This window comes from Monopterus albus, unplaced genomic scaffold, assembly GCF_001952655.1.
Source record: "Monopterus albus unplaced genomic scaffold, M_albus_1.0 scaffold15.1, whole genome shotgun sequence".
NCBI lineage: Eukaryota > Metazoa > Chordata > Actinopteri > Synbranchiformes > Synbranchidae > Monopterus > Monopterus albus.
In genome coordinates, this window is record NW_018127895.1 from 2,711,209 (window position 1) to 2,731,822 (window position 20,614).

A 20,614-nucleotide genomic window follows, 5' to 3' on the forward strand; every position below is an offset into this window, starting at 1 on the left:
AACACTGGACCTCTGCAGACACACACCCATGCTCACACCTCTTCCTAAAGACTGAGATTTGCACTGAGCTGCACCTTATAATGTTACTACACTCTTTTGCTGCTAACATGCTGCTGACCTGATTAGGTCCCATACATCCCCTTTTATGAAAACACAGTATAGTTTTATACTGATTTATATAATTTTGTGTTATGTAAATAATGTCTTTTAAGCCGAGAGCTGCCGGACTTGTTTCAGTGCAGACAAGACGACTCATGCCAGAATCAGAATCAGCTTTATTGGCCAGGTTTGTCGGACACACGAGGAATTTGACTCTGGTACATCGGCTCTCAATGTGTATGTACATATCCCCCCATGCCAGGTTGTCTTGGTTCAGTGACCTGTAACCACCAGCCAAAGATGAATGGAACAGAAATAAGGCCGGCCAAAGATGAATGGAACAGAAATAAGGTTTGACTGATGCGTTTTACATGTCTATGTCAGATTAGCACAGATCAGTTAGAACCCAAACTGTTACCTGCAGGCACATGCTTTCTCCATCTCATATGCAACATTCTCTGTATCCCTCCACACAAAAAACACACACCTAATCCGAGCCAATGTAACAACTTTCATGGGCAACAATAATCTGAAAGGCAAAAGTTCATTGACATTTAACATTATAACACAAAATATCCAAGTGTGTTTGTTCTACTTCTGTCTCTGTCAGCTCTTTCTTTCTGGGGATATGTATGAGAGGAAAAAAAGCACACACACACACACACACACACTGCAGCTTTGAAAACTGCCTATTGTTTTTTGTTATATAAGTGATAACCAGATGTTTCCCATTCGGATCCACTTCTTTTTATCTCGTCTTTTATAATTCTTCTTCACACGAACACACACACCATGTTATTAAGGTCTGACTCCAGGCCTTTGAAACATTTACAGCACGGTCATGCATAATTTACTCATCAAGGAGAGTACTGTATTGAGAGAGAAACAGGCTACTATGTTTGTGAAGCATGTAGGTAGTGTGTGTGAAGGAGGAAGGACACAGACAATAGTGGGGGGTGGACGTAATTAACAAGTAGATACGTGTAAAATGCTGAAACCGAAATACAACCATTAGACACAGTGATTGGTGTGGGTGTACATGTTTTGGATGCAAAACTTGTGAAAAATTAAGCAGAAGAAAACTGTTATGCTATTTGTGTGTGAGAGAAAAAAGAGACAGAATGTATACATGTGTGTTAAGTGAGCATTCGTGTCTGCCACCAAAACCAAGCCAAAGACCATAGAGGTATTTCAGCGCCAGCAGTAATTTGACTCTCTCTGGCTCCCTCTCAGCTCTCATGGTGGATTTCTCTGCTCAGTCGGGGTGAATGGCAACAGCAGCTACCATTTAAACCCTGAGGTGGGAGTGTGTGTGGGGGCAGAGGAGAAGAAAACTAGGCCAAAGTACCCTTTGCTTTTATTTTAACAACTGTAGAAATATGGAAAGAATGAGAGGCTTGAAAAACAGAGAGAGCAGAGAAATACACAGTGATACTATACAAGTAATAGTTGGTGGTTAATCATACACTATGATGCACTTAAGTAGGAAAATCCTGGATTTTGCAGTCCCAGACTAAGTGATAAGAATTTTGTTTAGGGTCGTGTCTCCTGTAATACTATGAAATTTGAGTCACAGAGCTAAGTGTCTGTTTTTCCAAAAAAAAAAAACCAAATGCCTGTCAATCTTTGAAAAACCCAAACAGTCATTTAACGGCATTTAACACTGCTCTGGAGGTACTTCCAGAATCCTCACAAACTCCTATTTCCACCTGGACTCTCAAATTTGGCCACTGCATAATTAAAAAGATTTTTGAAAACTAGCTTGAAGTTACATATAGTAAGAAAAACATGAACAGATTTTTGATATGAAAATAATGGAGAACAACATCAAACTTGACAAATACACCTGATGGTAAAACGCTGTAATTTTTAACATTGTACAGTTTGAACAAGATCTTATGTCATATCTAAATAAATTCTGAACATAATCTATTTAATGAGAAAACAATCTGCAGATGAATTGACAATGAAAACATTTGTTAGTTCCAAAGTAATGCACAAGTATCAAAAACTGTCTGTGTAAGGCTGAAATCTAATGCATTATCTTGCGGTAATATATGCAGATATGGAGCGTTTGAGCCCCATTGTGATATAACAATCACTGACAAAGCATTCTAGTTTGTGGTGTTGCCTAAGCATTAGCTTTGTTATAATGTGCTGCAAGCACTTTGCACACTAATGAGCGTGTAGCATATAAAGTCTGAAACAGCATTATTTCATATTCTTCATACAGCATTTAAGGCACTGAAAATCCATGAATCCCTGCTCTCACACTCTCTGTCATGCAGACACAGCTGGCTGTCTGAGACCACTGGAGTTAATCTGCCTTGGACGGCTGTGACATCTGGCACACACACATTCTTTTATTTATTCCCAGTGTGTGTGACCCTAACCCTTGCTATGTGTTGTACACTGGCGACAGCAGAGATTAACTGCTCTCACTAAATTTAACTTTTGTTTCTCTGGGCCTGTACAACCTTAACCTGCTCAATGTCCCATCCAACATGTTTAAAGCTACTCTACTGAATTTCTTTTCAGCCTAGAGGGTCTAGTGAGACTCAAAAACAAACTGACAACATACGCTGCTCCCAACCGCTCCTTGGCCCTCCCATGCAGCCTGCAATCTGAAGCTAGTGGATACCTGGTTGGAACAGACTGTACAAAATGCAGCTTCATATCCAAATCAATCCAGTATAACACTGTGGTTAACACTATTATGACACAAAGCACTAACATTACACAAAATTTGAATTGGTACAAAATTTAAATCATGTTAATTTCAATATAAAAGTAAAATCATGACCATGCTAGGTCATTAATATTGCCAAAACAAACACACTGGCTTTAAGTGCTAATATATCCAGAAGGAAAAACGCCACACCTGAATCAAATTTGAGTCTTTTGGCAGCTTTTAACGCTCTCCATCTCAAAAAAGCCAAACCAGTGTTAACCCTGGTTTTTGCTCTTTGCTTGTCCAACTCTCTCTGTGGTCTGACAGCCACTGTTTTGGACTTTTGAAAGCTCCTCTGTGACTGGCTGTTTGAAATGACTTTGTGGTTCAAAACCATGTAACCTTTGCTAACTGGCAGGCAGAGCCAATTCTTGAAAACAGAGGGTAGAGAAGCTGAAATAAACACCAGAAGCACTGTAGGTGGAAGCCTGTCATGCAGTTTGGTTGGATGCCTCAGAGGCACCATGACCTGTCCAGTTTTCACTTGACCTATCAGACAATGTGTAAAATCTCAGTCAAAGCACCTTTAAACACGGTGTGCATCAGTTCTGAGAGTATAATCCCATCTTATCTTGTCTATAAACAAACAAAAAGGTCTTATCTGTGCCAGTCTAATTTCCTGCTTGTGTCATGTGGTAAGCCTACTGCTCTACTGCCCCCTGGAAACAGTGACACCCGAGAGCCTGTCCATGTTATGTTCCCATAGTGACCAGTGTCACCCAACCGGGGTGTGTCTGTGGAGTGTGTAAGCAGTCTCATGCCTACCTCATGGGCATGTATGAGTGTGTGTGCATACGCTTTGCATACTCTTACACACACACATACACATGCAGACTGAAAATGCTGCATAGAGCATAGGGTGGCATGGCTAACCCTGAATCATCTGCACCTGTGAGAGCATATAAATACACAACTAGAAATAGAGTCAGCCTGACCAGTCTGAAAATAACTGGAGAAATAGGAGGCAGGAAGGCGACACAGCAAGATCAACACCGAGCAAGGACACAGCAGGAGAGATTAAGTTGTAGAGGTTAACATTACCTTGTAATAGACCATGTGTGCTCACTACTGATGTAATGTAGCTGCCACTGGTACTTTTTAAGTGTTGATCAAAATGTGTTCATAATGTTTTGAAGCCTTTTCTGTTGTGTTAAATGAATTGCTGCTGTTCTCAAAAGAGCAGGATAAACTTCAGTTAAAGGTTTTGAACTATACTGTACCATGAAGTTAGTTTTATCCATAAGTGTGAAAAGTAGAGATTCAAGTACAAATTAAGGGTCATCCCATTTGCCCATTGATTGTTATACTGTATATCTTGTATACAGAAAGCTTATTGGCAGCTATTTTGATTAACAAAATAATCACTGGCTCCTGCTTCTGAAACACCAAGATTTTATATTTTTTCTTTGTAACACAATGGCAAACAGAAAACCTTTAGGCTTTTGTTAAGACAAAACAAGGCATTTAAAGACATCACCTTGAGCTGGGGGAAATTATAAGGGATTTTGGGGTTGATGAGAGACAAATGATCCACTTCCCTGTCTTTTAAAAGCAATCATAATGTAAAAATGCAGCCCCAGGCGATCTATTGAACTTTATCCTAATATCAGATTAAAACCAATTAACTTCAATGTTAAAAATGCAACTTTCTCAACTCAGTAGACTCCAGTCATTTTACTTCATACACCCTTAAAATGAAATCTCAATTTGTCTACTGGTTGGGACCACTTCCACCAAAAAGTGATTTTTTGTGGATTTTTAGAAGAAGTAAAATTACCCCCAAAAATCCACTTACTAAATTCCCAATAAACATTCATTACTTTCCAGTTATGTTAATCATTTTGTGACTCCTTAGATTTATACTGTGAACCCTGTCGCTGTCCAGACCCCTATAGGTGATTTGCAGAGCCCAAGTTTAATCTCAGATGGGATTGATTCAAGACGCAGTGAAATCCCCTTTTTTAATATGTCGTAGGCTATTACAATTATTAAAATCCAAATTGTTAACAGCAGAAGTCCTAATTGTCAGGTTGTTTGCAGTTTATCACTACAGTAAAATGTGTTGAATGGCACTGTAACCTGTCATTAGGCATGATCTGCCAGTGGAGCTGTGTTGTGACCTATTTTTTTAGGCTGTGCTATAATTTGCTCAGAGATTCAAGTACAAATTAAGAGTCATCCCATTTGCCCATTGATGTATTTAATGATATATTGTATGTTGAAAAAAATCCTTTGAAAAATAAGTTGTTATACTGTATATCTTGTATACAGAAAGCTTATTGGCAGCTATTTTGATTAACAAAATAATCACTGGCTCCTGCTTCTGAAACACCAAGATTTTATATTTTTTCTTTGTAACACAATGGCAAACAGAAAACCTTTAGGCTTTTGTTAAGACAAAACAAGGCATTTAAAGACATCACCTTGAGCTGGGGTAAATTATAAGGGATTTTGGGGTTGATGAGAGACAAATGATCCACTTCCCTGTCTTTTAAAAGCAATCATAATGTAAAAATGCAGCCCCAGGCGATCTATTGAACTTTATCCTAATATCAGATTAAAACCAATTAACTTCAATGTTAAAAATGCAACTTTCTCAACTCAGTAGACTCCAGTACTTTTACTTCATACACCCTTAAAATGAAATCTCAATTTGTCTACTGGGTGGGAACACTTCCACCAAAAAGTGATTTTTTGTGGATTTTTAGAAGAAGTAAAATTACCCCCAAAAATCCACTTACTAAATTCCCAATAAACATTCATTACTTTCCAGTTATGTTAATCATTTTGTGACTCCTTAGATTTATACTGTGAACCCTGTCGCTGTCCAGACCCCTATAGGTCGACAACATTCTGCATGTTTAATCTCAGATGGGATTGATTCAAGACGCAGTGAAATCCCCTTTTTTAATATGTCGTAGGCTATTACAATTATTAAAATCCAAATTGTTAACAGCAGAAGTCCTAATTGTCAGGTTGTTTGCAGTTTATCACTACAGTAAAATGTGTTGAATGGCACTGTAACCTGTCATTAGGCATGATCTGCCAGTGGAGCTGTGTTGTGACCTATTTTTTTAGGCTGTGCTATAATTTGCCGGGCCCCACGACAGGCAATACCATTCTCTAGCCCTGACCTAACATACATTTATGCTGCCTTCAACTTCTACCGTCACCCAAGCAAAGAGCAGATACACAAACATTGAATCTGCTTAGATTTGCAGAGCCCAAGCTCAATAGTCAAGTCATTCCAGCTTATGGTTCCAACCTATCAGATAGTTTTCATTATACTTTTCATACCTCTCTCTGACCAAGTGCACCTTCAAGGGTCCTCAGGGGTGAAGATAAGGTGTGGCATGAGCCGCTCTTCTATCTACATTGTGTCTGCTCAGGATAAACTAAAATGACTAGGCTAAGCAATTTGAACCAACCAGACAACTTCATCTGAAAACCACAGTCCGCTCAGCTGTGGTTTGTCAGATATTCATCCATCTCCTTCTCTATCCACCACATCCATTAGTAAACTGGGTTGTGTGCAGACCTGGCTGCAGAGATAGTGCATCTGAGGTAACTTTAACATGTTTTTCCTTTTCTTTCCAAACCTTTATTTCCCCAGTCTGGGATTCTACTGGCAGGTAACTAGGCAAAAGCAGAGAAAGAGCACTGATGAAAGACAAAAATAGGTCATAGCACAGCTCCATGGGCAGATCATGACTCAGGCTTATTAAGAGGGGCCTTTGTATTAGAATAGACGAGGGTGGAAGCGATGCAGCAGACCACAAGCGATAATCTCATCCGATCAACTGTCGGTACAGTACAGCATCTCATGCGTGAATACTGGCCCGGTTTCATAACCATGGTAACCAGAATATCCCCCGCGCATGAGAAGGGGGCGTTCCTCGTGCTAGCAAGGAGAGAAAACAGGCGGGAGGCTAAATCAGTACTAAAACGTATATTTTGCGGAATGTAATTTGTTTATTTTCTTGCTCGAACTGTGTTAAAGGTCCTTACAGTGCCGCTGTTGACGTTAGTTTTCCATAAGAGCGACACATGAAAACTTGACAGCGGTTCACTCATGCAGGAGAGCCGCTGTTCCACACGTTAACCGGACACTGCGCAACCCCCACGCGGGTTGCGATGCACGAGTGGGGCTGTAGAGTAAAGTGTTTATATCCCCAATCACAGTACGTGATTATACAGCCCATTTCTGTTCCCGTTGTACTGTAGCAGCAGGGCCCCGGAGCCTCCGTGGTCGGGCGCCTCACTTACCTCAATCCATTTCTGTGCCTCCTGACAGGCTGGTTCGGGATGGCTCTGCTCGTCCCGCGGCGGTGTGGTGGAGACATCTCCACCTGCTACGGGGCTAGCCATCTCCGGGCAGGTAGTTAAACGAAGCCCAGAGTCGGCTGTGATAATACGTGGGAAAGGCTTCCTTCAGATGTGTGATGCTCTCCTCCCCCTCCGCCAATCCGTTATCCTAATCCTCGTTTTCTACCGTTAATTACACGGCAGCTGCTCGCTCTGTCGGTAGGTTGCGAATCCACCTCAAGCTATGTCACACAATTGAAGACCCTGTCGTTACCCCGACACTGCCAACAGGAACCAGGCGCTAAAAACAATTCCTGCACGACTCCAAACACTGCTTTCCTCGGCCGACGCTGCCGCGCATTTCAAGATGCGTGAACGCGCAAGCAGGAATCTATGCGGGGGAGATCGAGAGAGGTAGAAATGGATAGGGGAGAGGGAGAGACCCATCATGCCAGCAGAAGTCCCGTATAATTTCAGTCTACGTAATCTTCATGGCAAATGTTGAAATTTGCACCACTGAAGTACAAAGCCGGCGATGGCTGGTCCTCCATCTTGGACTTGGTCAAAACCTAATTTTAAGACCTTCATTTATATCGAGCAAATTCGTTGCAAAACTAGTAAGGATCAAGACTAATTTAAATACAACTGGTAGTTAAAGTGAAAAGGCAACTCTGGCTGTTCCAACTCCAAGCTGTGACATTAACTATCATGTTACAAAAAGTGTAACCGTCAGCGTCTTGTCATTTAACCTGTGAAAAAGCTGAAAATGCATTCACAATTTGTTAAAAGGTCAAAATGAAGCCTCTAATTTACTAATTTTGTCCAACAGTTCAAAATATTTACTTTAAGCACAGAAAAAAAAAAAAAAACACATTTGAGAAGCTGGAACTGGAGAATATTTGGCATCTTGACGATGCTGATTATTAAATGTTGACAACTGGATGTTGATCAGTAATCACTGCAGCACTAGAAAGTCCTATGACAACATCTGGAAAATAGTTTGATTTATCTTGCATGTAACAGAGAGCCAACCATGCATACAAAGCAACAAAGGATAGCTGATATGAAATAAAAAGCAGATTCACAAACAGAATCTCCCCCGTCCCCCGAACAACAAACATCATAACAGATTTAATGTTGCTTTATTGAACTCCCACAGCTGCATCACCAGAACTACAGCAACAAAGTGCAGACAAGTACAAGTTGAACACAGGCTAGACATACAGAACTGCCTGGCCCCAACAACCCAACCCAACATACAGCAGTGCTCTATTTGGATGGTCCCTAGCTTAACTACAAGTTTTCAGTGTTGAAACTTGAAGAGTGCCAGTACATTTGACTGTTTCAGCATTTGTTGATTGTTATTACAATTTTCACTGCTAAACTGTCACAAAAAAAGCCTGGACAAGCTTGTATCAGGGTGAGTAGAACAAACTGCTGTTTTAATGCCAAGAACATTCATGAGAAGAAAAGAAAAGTAGGAACATGTGCTTTATAGTGCATACCGTCTGCAGATGTACGTGTATGCATCATTCTAGGTGGCTGCTGATTGCGTTTGCCATGTGAATCCTCCAGGACATTCTGGTTCTTTGTCCGACCGAACACCTAACTCTGACAAAGAGCCACTGCAGAGAAACGGACCTCGCCTTGCTCCCTCTCCATGAACCCACGGCACACTTTGGCTGCATCCTGGACAGAATTTTAGGGGGGTGTAATAATTAGATATCTATACACTCACTGGCCACTTGATTAGATACACCTGTACAATTGTATGCAAATCAATGCAACACTTCCACCTTATCTGTGAGTCTCAATGTTTCAATTTTCAGTGACATTGTCAAATGTACAAATTCAGTGTTGGTCATAGTTAAAGGTGGACTGCACTAAATTATACTTTGTGTTCCTAATATTCTGACCCTCTCGTATATAGCTGGGAGGACAAAGACACCTAAATATAATGTAGTCAGTATAAGACCAGCTTTAACAATGACCTCAACATAATTGAATTTATACATGCGAGTTTCACTGAAACCATTTCATAAACAGATGTTAAGATGGAAATGTTGCATTAATTGCATAGCTGTACCTAATAAAGTGGCCAAGTGTATATCCACAGCATTCAAATATAAAATGAAACTCCATTTCAAAAAGGAAATACTACACCGACATCTGAAACCCTGTCCTAAAGATGGAAGACTTCTCTTAATATTCCTTGCACTTCAGTAGAGGTGGGCAATAGCTTAAATATGAGGATTTATTTCACTAAATTGTCCTTGTATAGTTAGTTGAATTTTCAGGGTTTAAGGCACATTTGTTCAAAATTATGAACTCATTACATCTGATCAACTACTCGACAGTAGAATTATGAATGCAAGACATTACACATTTTTCTAAGTAGGCATATCCTCTTAAAGATTACAGTAGCTCTCCATACACAATGCACACAGAGCCCTCTGGTGGCAGCTCAACAATCCCAGTGGCTCAGAGTACAAATGCTGTCCTCTGACTATTACAGCATATAAAAGCAAATAGTGACAAAGCAGTTTAATTGGTTCTATTCATCATGTTTGATTGAGTTTAAACACTGACTAGACTCGCATGGCTTGAGAAATGGCAGCTCAAGATCAAACTGGCTGCAAAAAACACTGCTTAAAATGCCAACATACTTGCATTAGGATTTTTGTACAAACAGTGATGGAAAGTAAAGAAGATTTACTCAAGTACTGCATTTTAAGTTTGAGGTATCTGTACTTCAGTATTTTCACATTGTTACTTCATACTTTAAAATGTAGTGACTTCAAAGCCAAATATTGGCTCTACTTTTTACAACCAGTATACAAAAACAAAAAACTACATTACAAGACCTATGGTGAAAGTTCACAAGCTACCCAGCAGAAATTCAAATTAAATGCATACAAGCTAGTTAAAACTAGCCTCCCTTTACCAGCTGCAACATGAAGTGTTATGCACACAACTGCAATCCAATAACGATACAGGAACATGCCATTCTGCATAATGAGTACTTTTACTTAAGCAAAGGATCCGAGTACTTCTTCCACTAAAAATTTCAGCCATATTTGAGAGCAGGCCTATCTTCTTTACAGTCTGCTTGTATATGAACCATACTGGAGATCTGAGATTGTACATTGGCTGAATTCAAGAGGTGTGCCATTTCAGTTTGACAGTGACTCAATCTACATAAGGGAGCATGACTCTGTTGTAACTGAACACATCCAAAAGTTAAAGTTGGACTATACTTTTACATACCATTATGAAGGAGTCCTCTTTGGTGGCTCCATGGTTCACAGGGCCATTCATTTTTCCATCTGAAAAACCAAATAAGGTGGTTAAGAATTTGCATGAATAAAAATACATTTATGTACACAATATGTAGACATGCTTACCAAATTCATAGAGATGTCCGTTTACATTGACAAAGGCAATAAAGTGAAAGTTGACTTTGTCAGCTTCTGGCTGTTGAAGTTGATATAAAGAATTAATATGCAGGGTAGATATGACAACAAGCACTGCAATACAAACAAGCCATTGTGGCCATCAAATTTTCACTCAACCACAACTACAGCATCAAGTCTTCAGGTCACATGGTCTGAGTCTTCAAGGACCTCTCCATATTTGGTTCTATTCATCCTTGCCTCAAATCTGGCCAGTAATTACAACTATTCTGTACAATTCTCAGGTTTATCAGTTAATATGGAAACTGTGCAGAGAAAAATCAGGGTGACAGCTGTCTCATTGATGTGGGTCAAACACACAGGTGTAAAATGTTAGCCATTAGTCAAGGCAGTGGTTAAGCATCTTACCCTACACTGGCCCTGTGCAGCAACCTCATTGTGAGCCTCACGGATTGCCTGGAGAAGAAAAATGACATGTCTGTTTAATAATGACAAAGTGTTCTTCTCTTTAAAATTTACATGCAAACATGTTTCTATTAGCAACACAGAAGATCAATGTAGCAAAGACTTTTCAAATGCATTAGCACTCAAGTCAAACTGTACACTAAAAGATTTAGCAGTGTTTGGCACCCCCAAGTGGCTACTGCAAAATATTGAGGTTATGCAAACACTACAGAGCTCTACAAAGATGGCTCATTAAAACTACCCAATTTTTCCAAATATGATGATATTTTATGTTTATATCTTACATTCCCATTTCTAGCAGTATTTAACTATACACAAACAAAACAATCACATTTGTGTAGCTTATAGGAAAAGGGATTTCATTAGTCAAGCTGCTTAACCCTCTGATAATTAGATTTTAAGTATACTATATGCAACAGTAAGCAGCTTTACTTATGTGCTCATCTTACCTGGTTCTTCTCCAGATGTTTGGCACGGTCGTCAGCAGACATGTTTGCAGTCTCCTCTAGAAATTTCTTCAAGGTGGAGTCACCATCTGAAAACAATAGTATTGCTTAGCCAGTAATACATATGCAATCATTAAGTTCTTCAAAATCACAACCCGCCTCACCAAGTAGCTAAAAATCAGAAATAAAGGGTTCCTTTTCATTTTTACAATTCCTTCAATGTACCTTTTTTCCTTCAGCAAGCAATTGAAGAACCAACCCTTGCATTTGTGCTTCTACTATACTGTAGAATTATGGGTTGTTCAATTCAGTCAATGACAGACCGCAACCCATTTGTGTGGCAGTTATTGCACCCCAAAGCAGTTTAAATGATTCATACCTAATACACTGTACCCAAGACTACATATTTAAGCTACCCAGCCCCTTAAAAAAAAAAAAGTTACATTTTACTTTCAGCATCATAAAATATTTAATTTGCTGAGTCACTGATGGACAGTTCATGCTCATTTTATAATTACCAGTATTTGTATCAGTGTGCATTTCACTTGCACTCACCAAAAGTCAGTTTGCTTTTGTTATTGGCCACTGCATGCAGCAGGGCGATGGTGCCACAGGAATTGACTGCCGTCTGCTTCAAGAAGTACACCTCAGAGTCTTCTGCAACCTTGTCTGCCTGCTGCTGTCTGAAAGACTCATGCTGCCATGAACACACACACACAGAATGCTCATTCTTAGCTGTCCAGGAGAACACAATGTATTCAGTTCAAACATTTAAAATGACGTCAGTCAACTGATTACCACTATAGTCACCAATTTTCGGTTGATGTCAATTCATCTGTGCTGCTATCGTAAACAAATTCCTTGGGTTTTGAGGTGGTGATTAGGAAAAACAGCATTTGAAGAAGTGATCTTGAACTCTGATAAACTAAAATATAATGAAATTAATACAGTAGCTGCAGCCCTAGTACATTTCAGCCAAGGATGTGGTTTGGTTCTTTGATCACAAGACAGTCTGCAGTTTAAAGCAAAAACCTGACAGGATTTTAATTTTTTAAAAAAGAAATATAGATGAGCATCTGCTGATTCATTCCCTCCCCGTCTTTACAGCTCCTTCCCTGGCTTCATGCCCTCCCTGTACCTCAGTATCACCCCATAATAGCATGCATCACTGGCTGACCCCACCCTTCCCTTCTAGGAAGTAGTCCTCACCACCACCCCGTCATTACCTGTTGTGTCAGTGGGAACAGCAGCATCAGGGCACAACACGGTTTCGGGACGGCAGAGAGTTGCTCTCCCTCCAGCCCCAGCACATCAACAAAGCGCCAACTTTCACCCACGCCAAGCTTGCACATCATCTGAAACACACGGCCATGAAATAAGCTCGTTTGAATGGATGCAAACCTGCGAGACTACAGCGGCGACAGCTGTAACTGATCCTTCTGTGTCTGTTAAAGATGCTGCGTTGTGTTGGTCCAGTCAAGCCACACCCTTCAGCCCAGACACTGGGGACAGCGCTAGAAGGATGCTGCCAGTGATTAAATTAAGCTAACGCTAGATAAATGCTTATAGTGTTTGTCGCTGCGGCTCCCGTAATATCTTCCACTTTCACTTCCAAATTACAATATCTTGGCAAGTGTGCCGATATCACCGTGGGGAAGTAATGACCTGGTGGCGTTTTAACGGTCGCCTCTAACACCTAACAACCCACATAACTAGCTAGCTAACAGCTAACTTATAAAACTTACCCGCCATTCAAATTAAAACAGTCACCGATATGTCGCCATTACTCAGCGTCTAACGTTTGCTACCCACCTTGTTCAGCATCTGAAACGACATGAATAGAGGTAACAGGTGAGTGTACCTTATGTGAAAACAGTATTAAAAGTTTAAACAAAACAACTGTCGCCTCACCTCTGGGTTAATCTCCATTGCGGTCCACTCCATTTTTGACAATGTATGTTTAGCTGTGACCTCGTTAACTTGAGCGTTGTGTCCCTGCCTTCAAACGACTGTCGGTCAGATTTGCAGCGTCAACTCGCAATTTATACTGCCGGTTGTACCACTTATCTGCAGACAGGGGGGTGGGTTCAGATCAAATAGCTGGTGGTGTGCAGATTTAGCAGTCCTGATGAGGAATATTAGAAAGATGTATACACACTATATTTAACTTTATACATGTTGAACTATGAGGGAAAGCCACAGAACGAAATATGTTCTCATTAAAACATTTCAGTTAACACGAGTTCACGTTGGTTAAATCATGTTCTTTCTAGAAAGGTGTGACGTATTAATCACTCCCTAACGGCTCTGTCGCCAACAGCAGTAGTTTTGTAATTGTTTGACTTTTGGCCTCCAAGTTGGAGGTTAATGATGCAATTACTTTTTCATAATTCTACTTATTAGTGCCAATTGCAACAGGACACATGCACCACATGTTAATCACTTAGCCCATTAATGGAGATTAACAGTTCTGGACAAAATTAAACCTGTAGAGAAATCAACTGTTGTGCTGCAAGACTCCACATCTTAGGGAATCTTGAAAAGTTAAAACCTGGTTACTTGTTTATTTCACAGGTCTCAGAGAAAACTGAGCACATTTATTTTCTTACACTTTTCTCTGCCATTGCAACAAATCCACTGTATATGTAACCTTGTAAAAGAAATCTGACATGTTTTACTAATATGGAGCTGCATTCTACAAGACAGCGTATTTAATTCACAAACCCTTAGGTCCAGATGTTTGGTGTGCTTGACTGTAGAATACTTTAAAGCAAAGTTGTGCTGCACAGGAAATTATGCATTATTTTGCCAGTAGTGAACAAAAATGTGACTCTATCCCATGTGTGTCTTCATTCACTATGAGCAGCAAGACCCAGCCAGAACATGCTTGTTTATTGCAATGCACACATAATCAAAAGTGCAACTTGCTGCAGTTGCCACATGTGCCCTTAATCCAGGGTGCTGCTATTGTGCCAGTAGTGAGCACTATGCTTAACATTAAATTTACTGCATGCTGTTATTTTGGTTCCAGTCTGTGGGATATTGTCATGTATTGAGCATGTGGGTTGTACTGACATCTGTTGGGGTAGTTGGGTACTGTGTTGTGACCTGGATGTAAAATATATGAAGGCCAGAATAAATCAGTACTGAATGGCACATTCTGCTCCGATTGTTCTTGTTGGGTCTAGTATAAATTGAAGGAATACTATTGACACAACAAAAGTGGCGACGAGGATGGGATGTTTCTGTGGAATTCTGTGGAGGAAGGGGAATCTGTGACAGTCTTTGTAGCAGCATTAAAGAAGTTAGCGGAATATTGTGAATTTAATGAGGTGTTGAAGGACACTATTAGAGATAGACTAGTGTGTAGGTTGAGGAGCGAGGCTATCCAGAATCGCCTGCTAACTGAAAGTGCACTAACCTTGGAGAAAGCCATTGAGATAAGTGTTTCCATGGAGTTAGCTGCAAAGGAAGCTCATCAGCTCAGCACTAGTGGGAAACTGCACAAAGTCTCAACTGAAAAGGGGATACAAAACAAATGCTATAGATGTGACAAACCAGGACACCTTGCCACAGAATGCTGGAGTAAAGATCTAGAATGTAGGAAGTGTGGGAAACAGGGACACATTGAACGGGCCTGCAAAACCAAACGGGGTGACAAAACTAAACAGGGTGACAAAACCCTTCCCTTGTGCAACCTGAACTAAGTCCTATGACACCATAAGGGAGTGATTAAGATGTTTCTGGTAGCTGTGGATGCACATAGTAAATGGCCAGAAGTGTGCATTATGAGATCCACCACAACTGAGAAAACAGTTGAGAGACTTGGTGAAATGTTCAGCTGATTTGGGTTCCCTGAACAACTGGTGAGTGACAATGGCCCCCAGTTCACTGCACCGGAGTTTGAGAAATTTCTGGATGTAAATGGAATACAACACATTCGCTCGGCTCCGTATCATCCATCCACTAACGGACTAGCTGAGAGGTTCATCCAGAGTATGAAACAGGCCTTGAAGGCATCACTGGAACAAGGTTCACTCCACCAGAGACTGAATAACTTTCTGCTGTCATACAGGAATGTCCCACACTCCACTACCAAGGTCGCTCCTTCTGAACTATTCATAAAAAGGAAGTTGCGCACCTTTTTTGATTTACTGAAACCACCCCAGACCAAAGACATTGTTTTGCAAAAACAACGAGCACAGGTTGAGAGACGTAGCCTACGGGCAAGAGAGAGGATCTTTCATCCTGGAGACCAGGTGTTAGCACGAAACTACCATGGCAAACAGAAGTGGGTTCCTGCTAAGGTCATAGCACAGACCGGTCCTGTGTCTTACACAGTTGAGACCCCTGAAAATGTTGTCTGGCGCAGACATACGGATCAGTTACTGCATGGACCTAGGACGCCTGTGGACCCCCCTGAAGGTGATACTGAACTATACAAACATGCCAGCCCTACACCGTCTGCTTGGGGACAGACCCAGTCCAGTCCCACTCCTGTGGCTGTTCCCGATACTGAACTGTCAGCACCTCCCATACCAGTTTCCATTCCTGTTGCTGGGGAGCCGCCCGTTGACAACATTGTTCGCCGATATCCTCAGAGAGAACGGCAACCACCCGTGCGGATGAATCTTTAACTAGCGACTTACCTATATATGGGGCAGAATAATCCCCAGGGTAATGTCAGGGTTTGAGTAGTCCACCTCATTCCCTTAGAGTAGTGACAACTGGACTTTGTTGTTGATTGATGTTAATCTGTGACAGTAACTAAGTTGGAAGTTGTAATGAGTTACTAGTTTTTTGTAAATATATGAAGGCCAGAATAAATCAGTACTGAACGGCACATTCTGCTCCGATTGTTCTTGTTGGGTCTAGTATAAATTGAAGGAATACTACTGACACAACAGATATCACTTAATGTGTCCTGTTTTCCCAGTTTTGTGCACCTGTTTGTTCATGCTGCTGTTTCTCTAAGGTAAGCACCTGATTGTTCCTGTTGGGACATGGCTGTGTCAATGAAAAGTCAACAGAGTGTACAAATAAATGCTCTGTGTGCATGTGATTCTCCACTTGTTTTTAATTTGTGGCTTGGTGCATCAACGGCTCATAATAATTTCACAATAACCTCACATCTAAAATCATAATTATATCAATACTGGTTCTTTATATTAATAATTGCTCTAAACCTGAGAGCAGTTCAACCTAAACTGTCTTGGTCATGATCAAGCTGTTAGTAAACCTGCTTTTTTGCAGGTTTGGGTTTAAGGACTTGTGACTCTGATCACAGCTTCAGATAAAACAGTTTTAAAGAACCAAAAAGTTTAGACTTGAGTTAAATCGTCATAACTCAATAATCCATGTAGCCTACACAGAACGGGCCCATGACTCTGAACTCAAACTGCAGCCTACACAGAAGGGCCCATGACTCTGAACTCAAACTGCATATGAACCGCAGTTCTTTTACATGGAATTACTTACAAATTTGCCTAACTGCTGCATGCTAAGCTGTGAAAAAGGCTGGTAGTCTATCCATCCTGGAGAGAACCTTAGCAACTGACATTTTGTCATTTGTCAGGCGTTACTCACATATGAAAACATTTAGGTTTCCTGTTCATAAAATCTATAAGATGTACGGATGAAACTTCTGTGTATTGTGCTGCCACTGAACAATGACAATAAAAGTGAAAATAAATGTTCAGTCTGAAAACATCAAAAACAACATTTCCTAGAGTGCTTCAGGAGCAGGGCGGTGTCAGAGCCCTTGCACACCGGGGTGTGGCCCACACGGACGTGCGCAGGACTTTTTCTGAGTGCGCTTTGAGCCCTGTGCTTCTTCTCTTCCGCTCTCCGCCGCGTCTCTCTGCTCACCGAGCTTCACAGCTGCAACTCAGCGGTAGGTTCCTCAGATCAGCGCAGCCTTTTCTGAACATGGCTGTAACTTGAACATACATGTTCAGCTGCATCTACCAGCCAAACTTTACCTTTAGATAAAATAGTGACATGTCTGGTCCATGAAGTTTGACAGATAGTGCCTGGGGTGCAGGGAGCAGAGGGAATTTGGTTAAAACTGGTGAGACATGTTTTTCAGGTCTAGAGATAGTTTGGCGCTTCATATCATTGCTGAATAACGCTTTGCTCTTTTTAACAGACCTTCTTCTTCTTCTTCCCGGTGAATTAAGCCCGAAGGTTGTCAAAATGGTGAGTGAGTTTCATGTCACAGATGTTCAACGTAAAGTATTTTATAGTGAACTGGTTACTAAAATAATAATGATTGAGGTGGTCTTTGCAAAAAAAAATCCGTTATTTATGCAAATATAGGTGACTCATGATGGTTTTACCCAGTAAACTACAAGACGACGCCCACTTTATTCCATATTTGTTTGACTGGTAGGGGTAAGTTCATAAAACCCGGACATTTATTTATTGGTGATAGGCTTTATATAACTTTTCCATTTATATTAAACAGATTTATTCTAAACAGCTCTTTTTTTAAGTTTAGTCACGAGCAGTACATGAATTTAAAATAAAAGTGGGCTTGACAACTATCTGCAGCTGAATAAACACTGTAACTAGTTTCTCTTTCTGTTAAAAGTTCCTTTTAACAGAGAATTTATCAAATGGACACTTAGAAAAAGAACTTTGCAGTTTATTCAGTGTATGGGTTTGTATTGGTATATGTTTGTGAGGACCAATGTCAGTTGAAACCACCACAGCAAGGACATCACTGCATTGTGAGGACATTTTGGCCATTCATTAAATAAATAAACTCAGTTTTAAGGTTAATACTTGTTTTAAGTTAAGATTCAAATTAAGGAAAAGATTTGGGAGAAGATGTTTGGGATTAAGAGCTAGCAAATGCATTACATCAGTGAGAGTCCTCACAAGTATAGCAGACAGTGTGATGTGTGTGTGTGTGTGTGCATGCATTAAGTGTGCATGTGTGTGAGGAAGCAGAGGCTTTATTTGGGGAAGTTTGGAAAATCAATGACTCATGTAGGCTGTATTCCATTTGGGTGGGTCTGTGTGGCTTTCCATTTCTCTCTCTGTTTAATACAACCTCTTCCACGTCTACCCTTTCGTTTAAAGCCGTCCTCCCACTCTTAAAGGGGAATCAATTCTCTTCCTCCACATCAGGGTGGAGTCAGTATGTTAAAGTCATAATATTCAGTCGTGATGATGTTGTGCCGCTTCTTTCTGCAAACGTTCTGCAAGCTAAAAAGCAAACCTCTCTTTGCTATGAATAGTCAGTTTCAACATACCTTTTTTTGGATTACAGCTCTATTTAAAGGATAACTCTGATCCTGTGAAAAGGCCAAAACCAACAATGAAGTGATCCTAACAAGTATTGTCTGTGAAGGCAGAGCCTAGTGTAACTAATCTCTCTCCACCACTGACCTCCATTTTTGTTCAGAAGCCATTAGTACACATCAGTGAGCCACACCTTGCACTGAGCGACATGCTGGGCTGTATGTTGTATTTCAAGTCGATGCTGTATACCCTGAAACTGTACTATACATAAAAACCTGCTTGTCATATTTGTATTAATCTACGGCTCCCCAACAAATGCACTGTTTACTCTTTTACTTTTTGCTAAAAACCACAGTGTCCAGCCGTTACTAGTCTTTTTAAAATATTCTTTATTTGTGAGCAATTTTAAAAGATTAAAGTCTATACAGACAATGGATTTGGCTGCAGCCAGGATTTTGGCAATATTGAGGTCGAAAGTCCAAGCAGCCTCCTTTCCTCAAGTTTTTAAAGAGACTTGACACCTTGTTTATCAGGATAGTTTTAAGACATTTGATCCAGTAATTCTTTCACTCTTTTGCTACCTTTTTTTAGTGATTAAGAAGTTGTGTTCCCAAGTTTCACTGCATGATGGTCTAACAGCTGTTTTTCTTAAGTGCAAAGCACATCAGCAGCATCATATACAGCAAACGTAATGGTTTTCTCTCCTGATGGAGATGATGGTTAAATGTTGTTAAACATAAATGAACATAAATAATAAACAAATGCTTTTAAACTAAACATTTAGCTTTAAATAATTACTTATATTTGATAAATTGAGATATTATCATGTTAATTCTTATCCAAGATGAACCATGTTGCAGTAATAGTACAGGTAACCATAAAACGGTTTGACACGATGATATGGGACTTCCCTTCATACAAACAAGGCTACATGGAGTGTGTATAGTCAACATGGCAACCTCTGTTCATAGGGGACTGACAGGAGCTGTTTGCTGTCGCTGTTTGTGTTTTAAAGCAGAGATACCAGCTGCCTCAGCCTCTGACTACTTACGGAGGGTCACCGTACCTGGATCAGAACCGGTCCTGTTTAAACTGCCCACTCACTATAGGAGCAATAATCGAGTCCTACATTCCAGTGAAAATGATCTGCATTGTGTTGTGTGGTTGTTGTCTCCTTGTTCAGCTTTTTGTCCAGTGAGCCGTATGCATGCTGATTAGATTTTGTTTAGCTTGTGGTGGGGAGTGTGATCATAAAAAAGCAAAGCACGTGAACATTTTGGCATTTCTTCCTGCAGGAAAAACAGAATCCTGGTTGTTATGAGCAACTTGTTTTTTTTAGACATCCCACTTTTTCCCCCCTCAGACTTTCAGAGTCAGAATACCAGAGACATTTCTGTGGTTCTTCTCTCTAAACATCTCTCCCCATGAAATAAGAAGCAGCCACTTGAATATTTTGTTAATGTGTCATAGTTTTAGGGAGTGTCTGGAATGAATGCAGCAAGAAGTGCTTTTACTAAAACCAGTCTTATGTTAACGTTTTTTCAGCCTTATCACAATCTCTTGGTCACTGGGCTTCAGGGGATAAGGGGATGGTCAGTGGGGATGCACTGTTACAACCGTCCCCACCCCAAGCAGCCACTATGTAGCTAACAGTTTTAGCATGTGGGTTTGATAGCATGAACGTAAAGCATCAAATTAAACTAGAGAAACTGCTGCTTTAGGTTAAACAGTACAAGTTGTACTGTATTGTATCTGTGATACAATGAAAACTAGACACAAAAAAAAAATCTTGATTTAAAAAAATTGTACTTTTTACCTGAAAATCAGTTTTCTGTTCATAAAATCCACAGTATTGCTCACAGAGTCATGCCACTTCTATGGTCAGCTTAAAAAAAAAAAAAAGGGGG

General features: G+C 40.4%; 3 protein-coding genes across 12 annotated transcripts in view; 1 reads left to right on the forward strand and 2 right to left on the reverse strand.

The window, feature by feature from the left end:
- LOC109955507 (LIM and calponin homology domains-containing protein 1-like) overlaps nt 1-7,708 on the reverse strand; it is a 41,192-nt gene extending 33,484 nt beyond the window's left edge. For 2 of the 7 annotated variants that reach the window (XM_020591730.1, XM_020591729.1), the window contains exon 1: nt 7,097-7,708. In XM_020591730.1, coding sequence (XP_020447386.1) covers nt 7,097-7,198 — 102 coding nt within the window. In that variant the 5' untranslated portion in view covers nt 7,199-7,708. The remainder of the gene's footprint in view (nt 1-7,096) is intronic. The other 5 variants (XM_020591732.1, XM_020591731.1, XM_020591733.1 and 2 more) reach the window with 4 other exon arrangements.
- A 552-nt stretch (nt 7,709-8,260) lies between these two features.
- On the reverse strand, nt 8,261-13,487 carry uchl1 (ubiquitin carboxyl-terminal esterase L1 (ubiquitin thiolesterase)). 2 transcript variants are annotated; one of them, XM_020591798.1, is made up of 9 exons: nt 13,371-13,487; nt 13,272-13,283; nt 12,686-12,814; nt 12,015-12,156; nt 11,463-11,548; nt 10,957-11,004; nt 10,540-10,609; nt 10,403-10,461; nt 8,261-8,824 (listed from the first exon to the last, which is right to left on the reverse strand). In XM_020591798.1, exons 1-9 carry the CDS (start codon nt 13,401-13,403, stop codon nt 8,741-8,743), a joined length of 663 nt encoding a protein of 220 aa, XP_020447454.1. In that variant the 5' UTR covers nt 13,404-13,487; the 3' UTR covers nt 8,261-8,740. The 2 variants fall into 2 exon arrangements, with proteins under 2 accessions (XP_020447454.1, XP_020447455.1); XM_020591799.1 differs by lacking the exons at nt 13,272-13,283; nt 13,371-13,487 and adding an exon at nt 13,205-13,228.
- anxa5b (annexin A5b) overlaps nt 13,251-20,614 on the forward strand; it is a 13,783-nt gene continuing 6,419 nt past the window's right edge. The window contains exons 1-3 of one of the 3 annotated variants that reach the window (XM_020591795.1): nt 13,251-13,310; nt 17,189-17,352; nt 17,608-17,657. In XM_020591795.1, the coding sequence (XP_020447451.1) occupies nt 13,294-13,310; nt 17,189-17,352; nt 17,608-17,657 (231 nt within the window). In that variant the 5' untranslated portion in view covers nt 13,251-13,293. Of the gene's footprint in view, nt 13,311-16,369; nt 16,435-17,188; nt 17,353-17,417; nt 17,530-17,607; nt 17,658-20,614 lie in introns of those variants that run through there. The other 2 variants (XM_020591797.1, XM_020591796.1) reach the window with 2 other exon arrangements.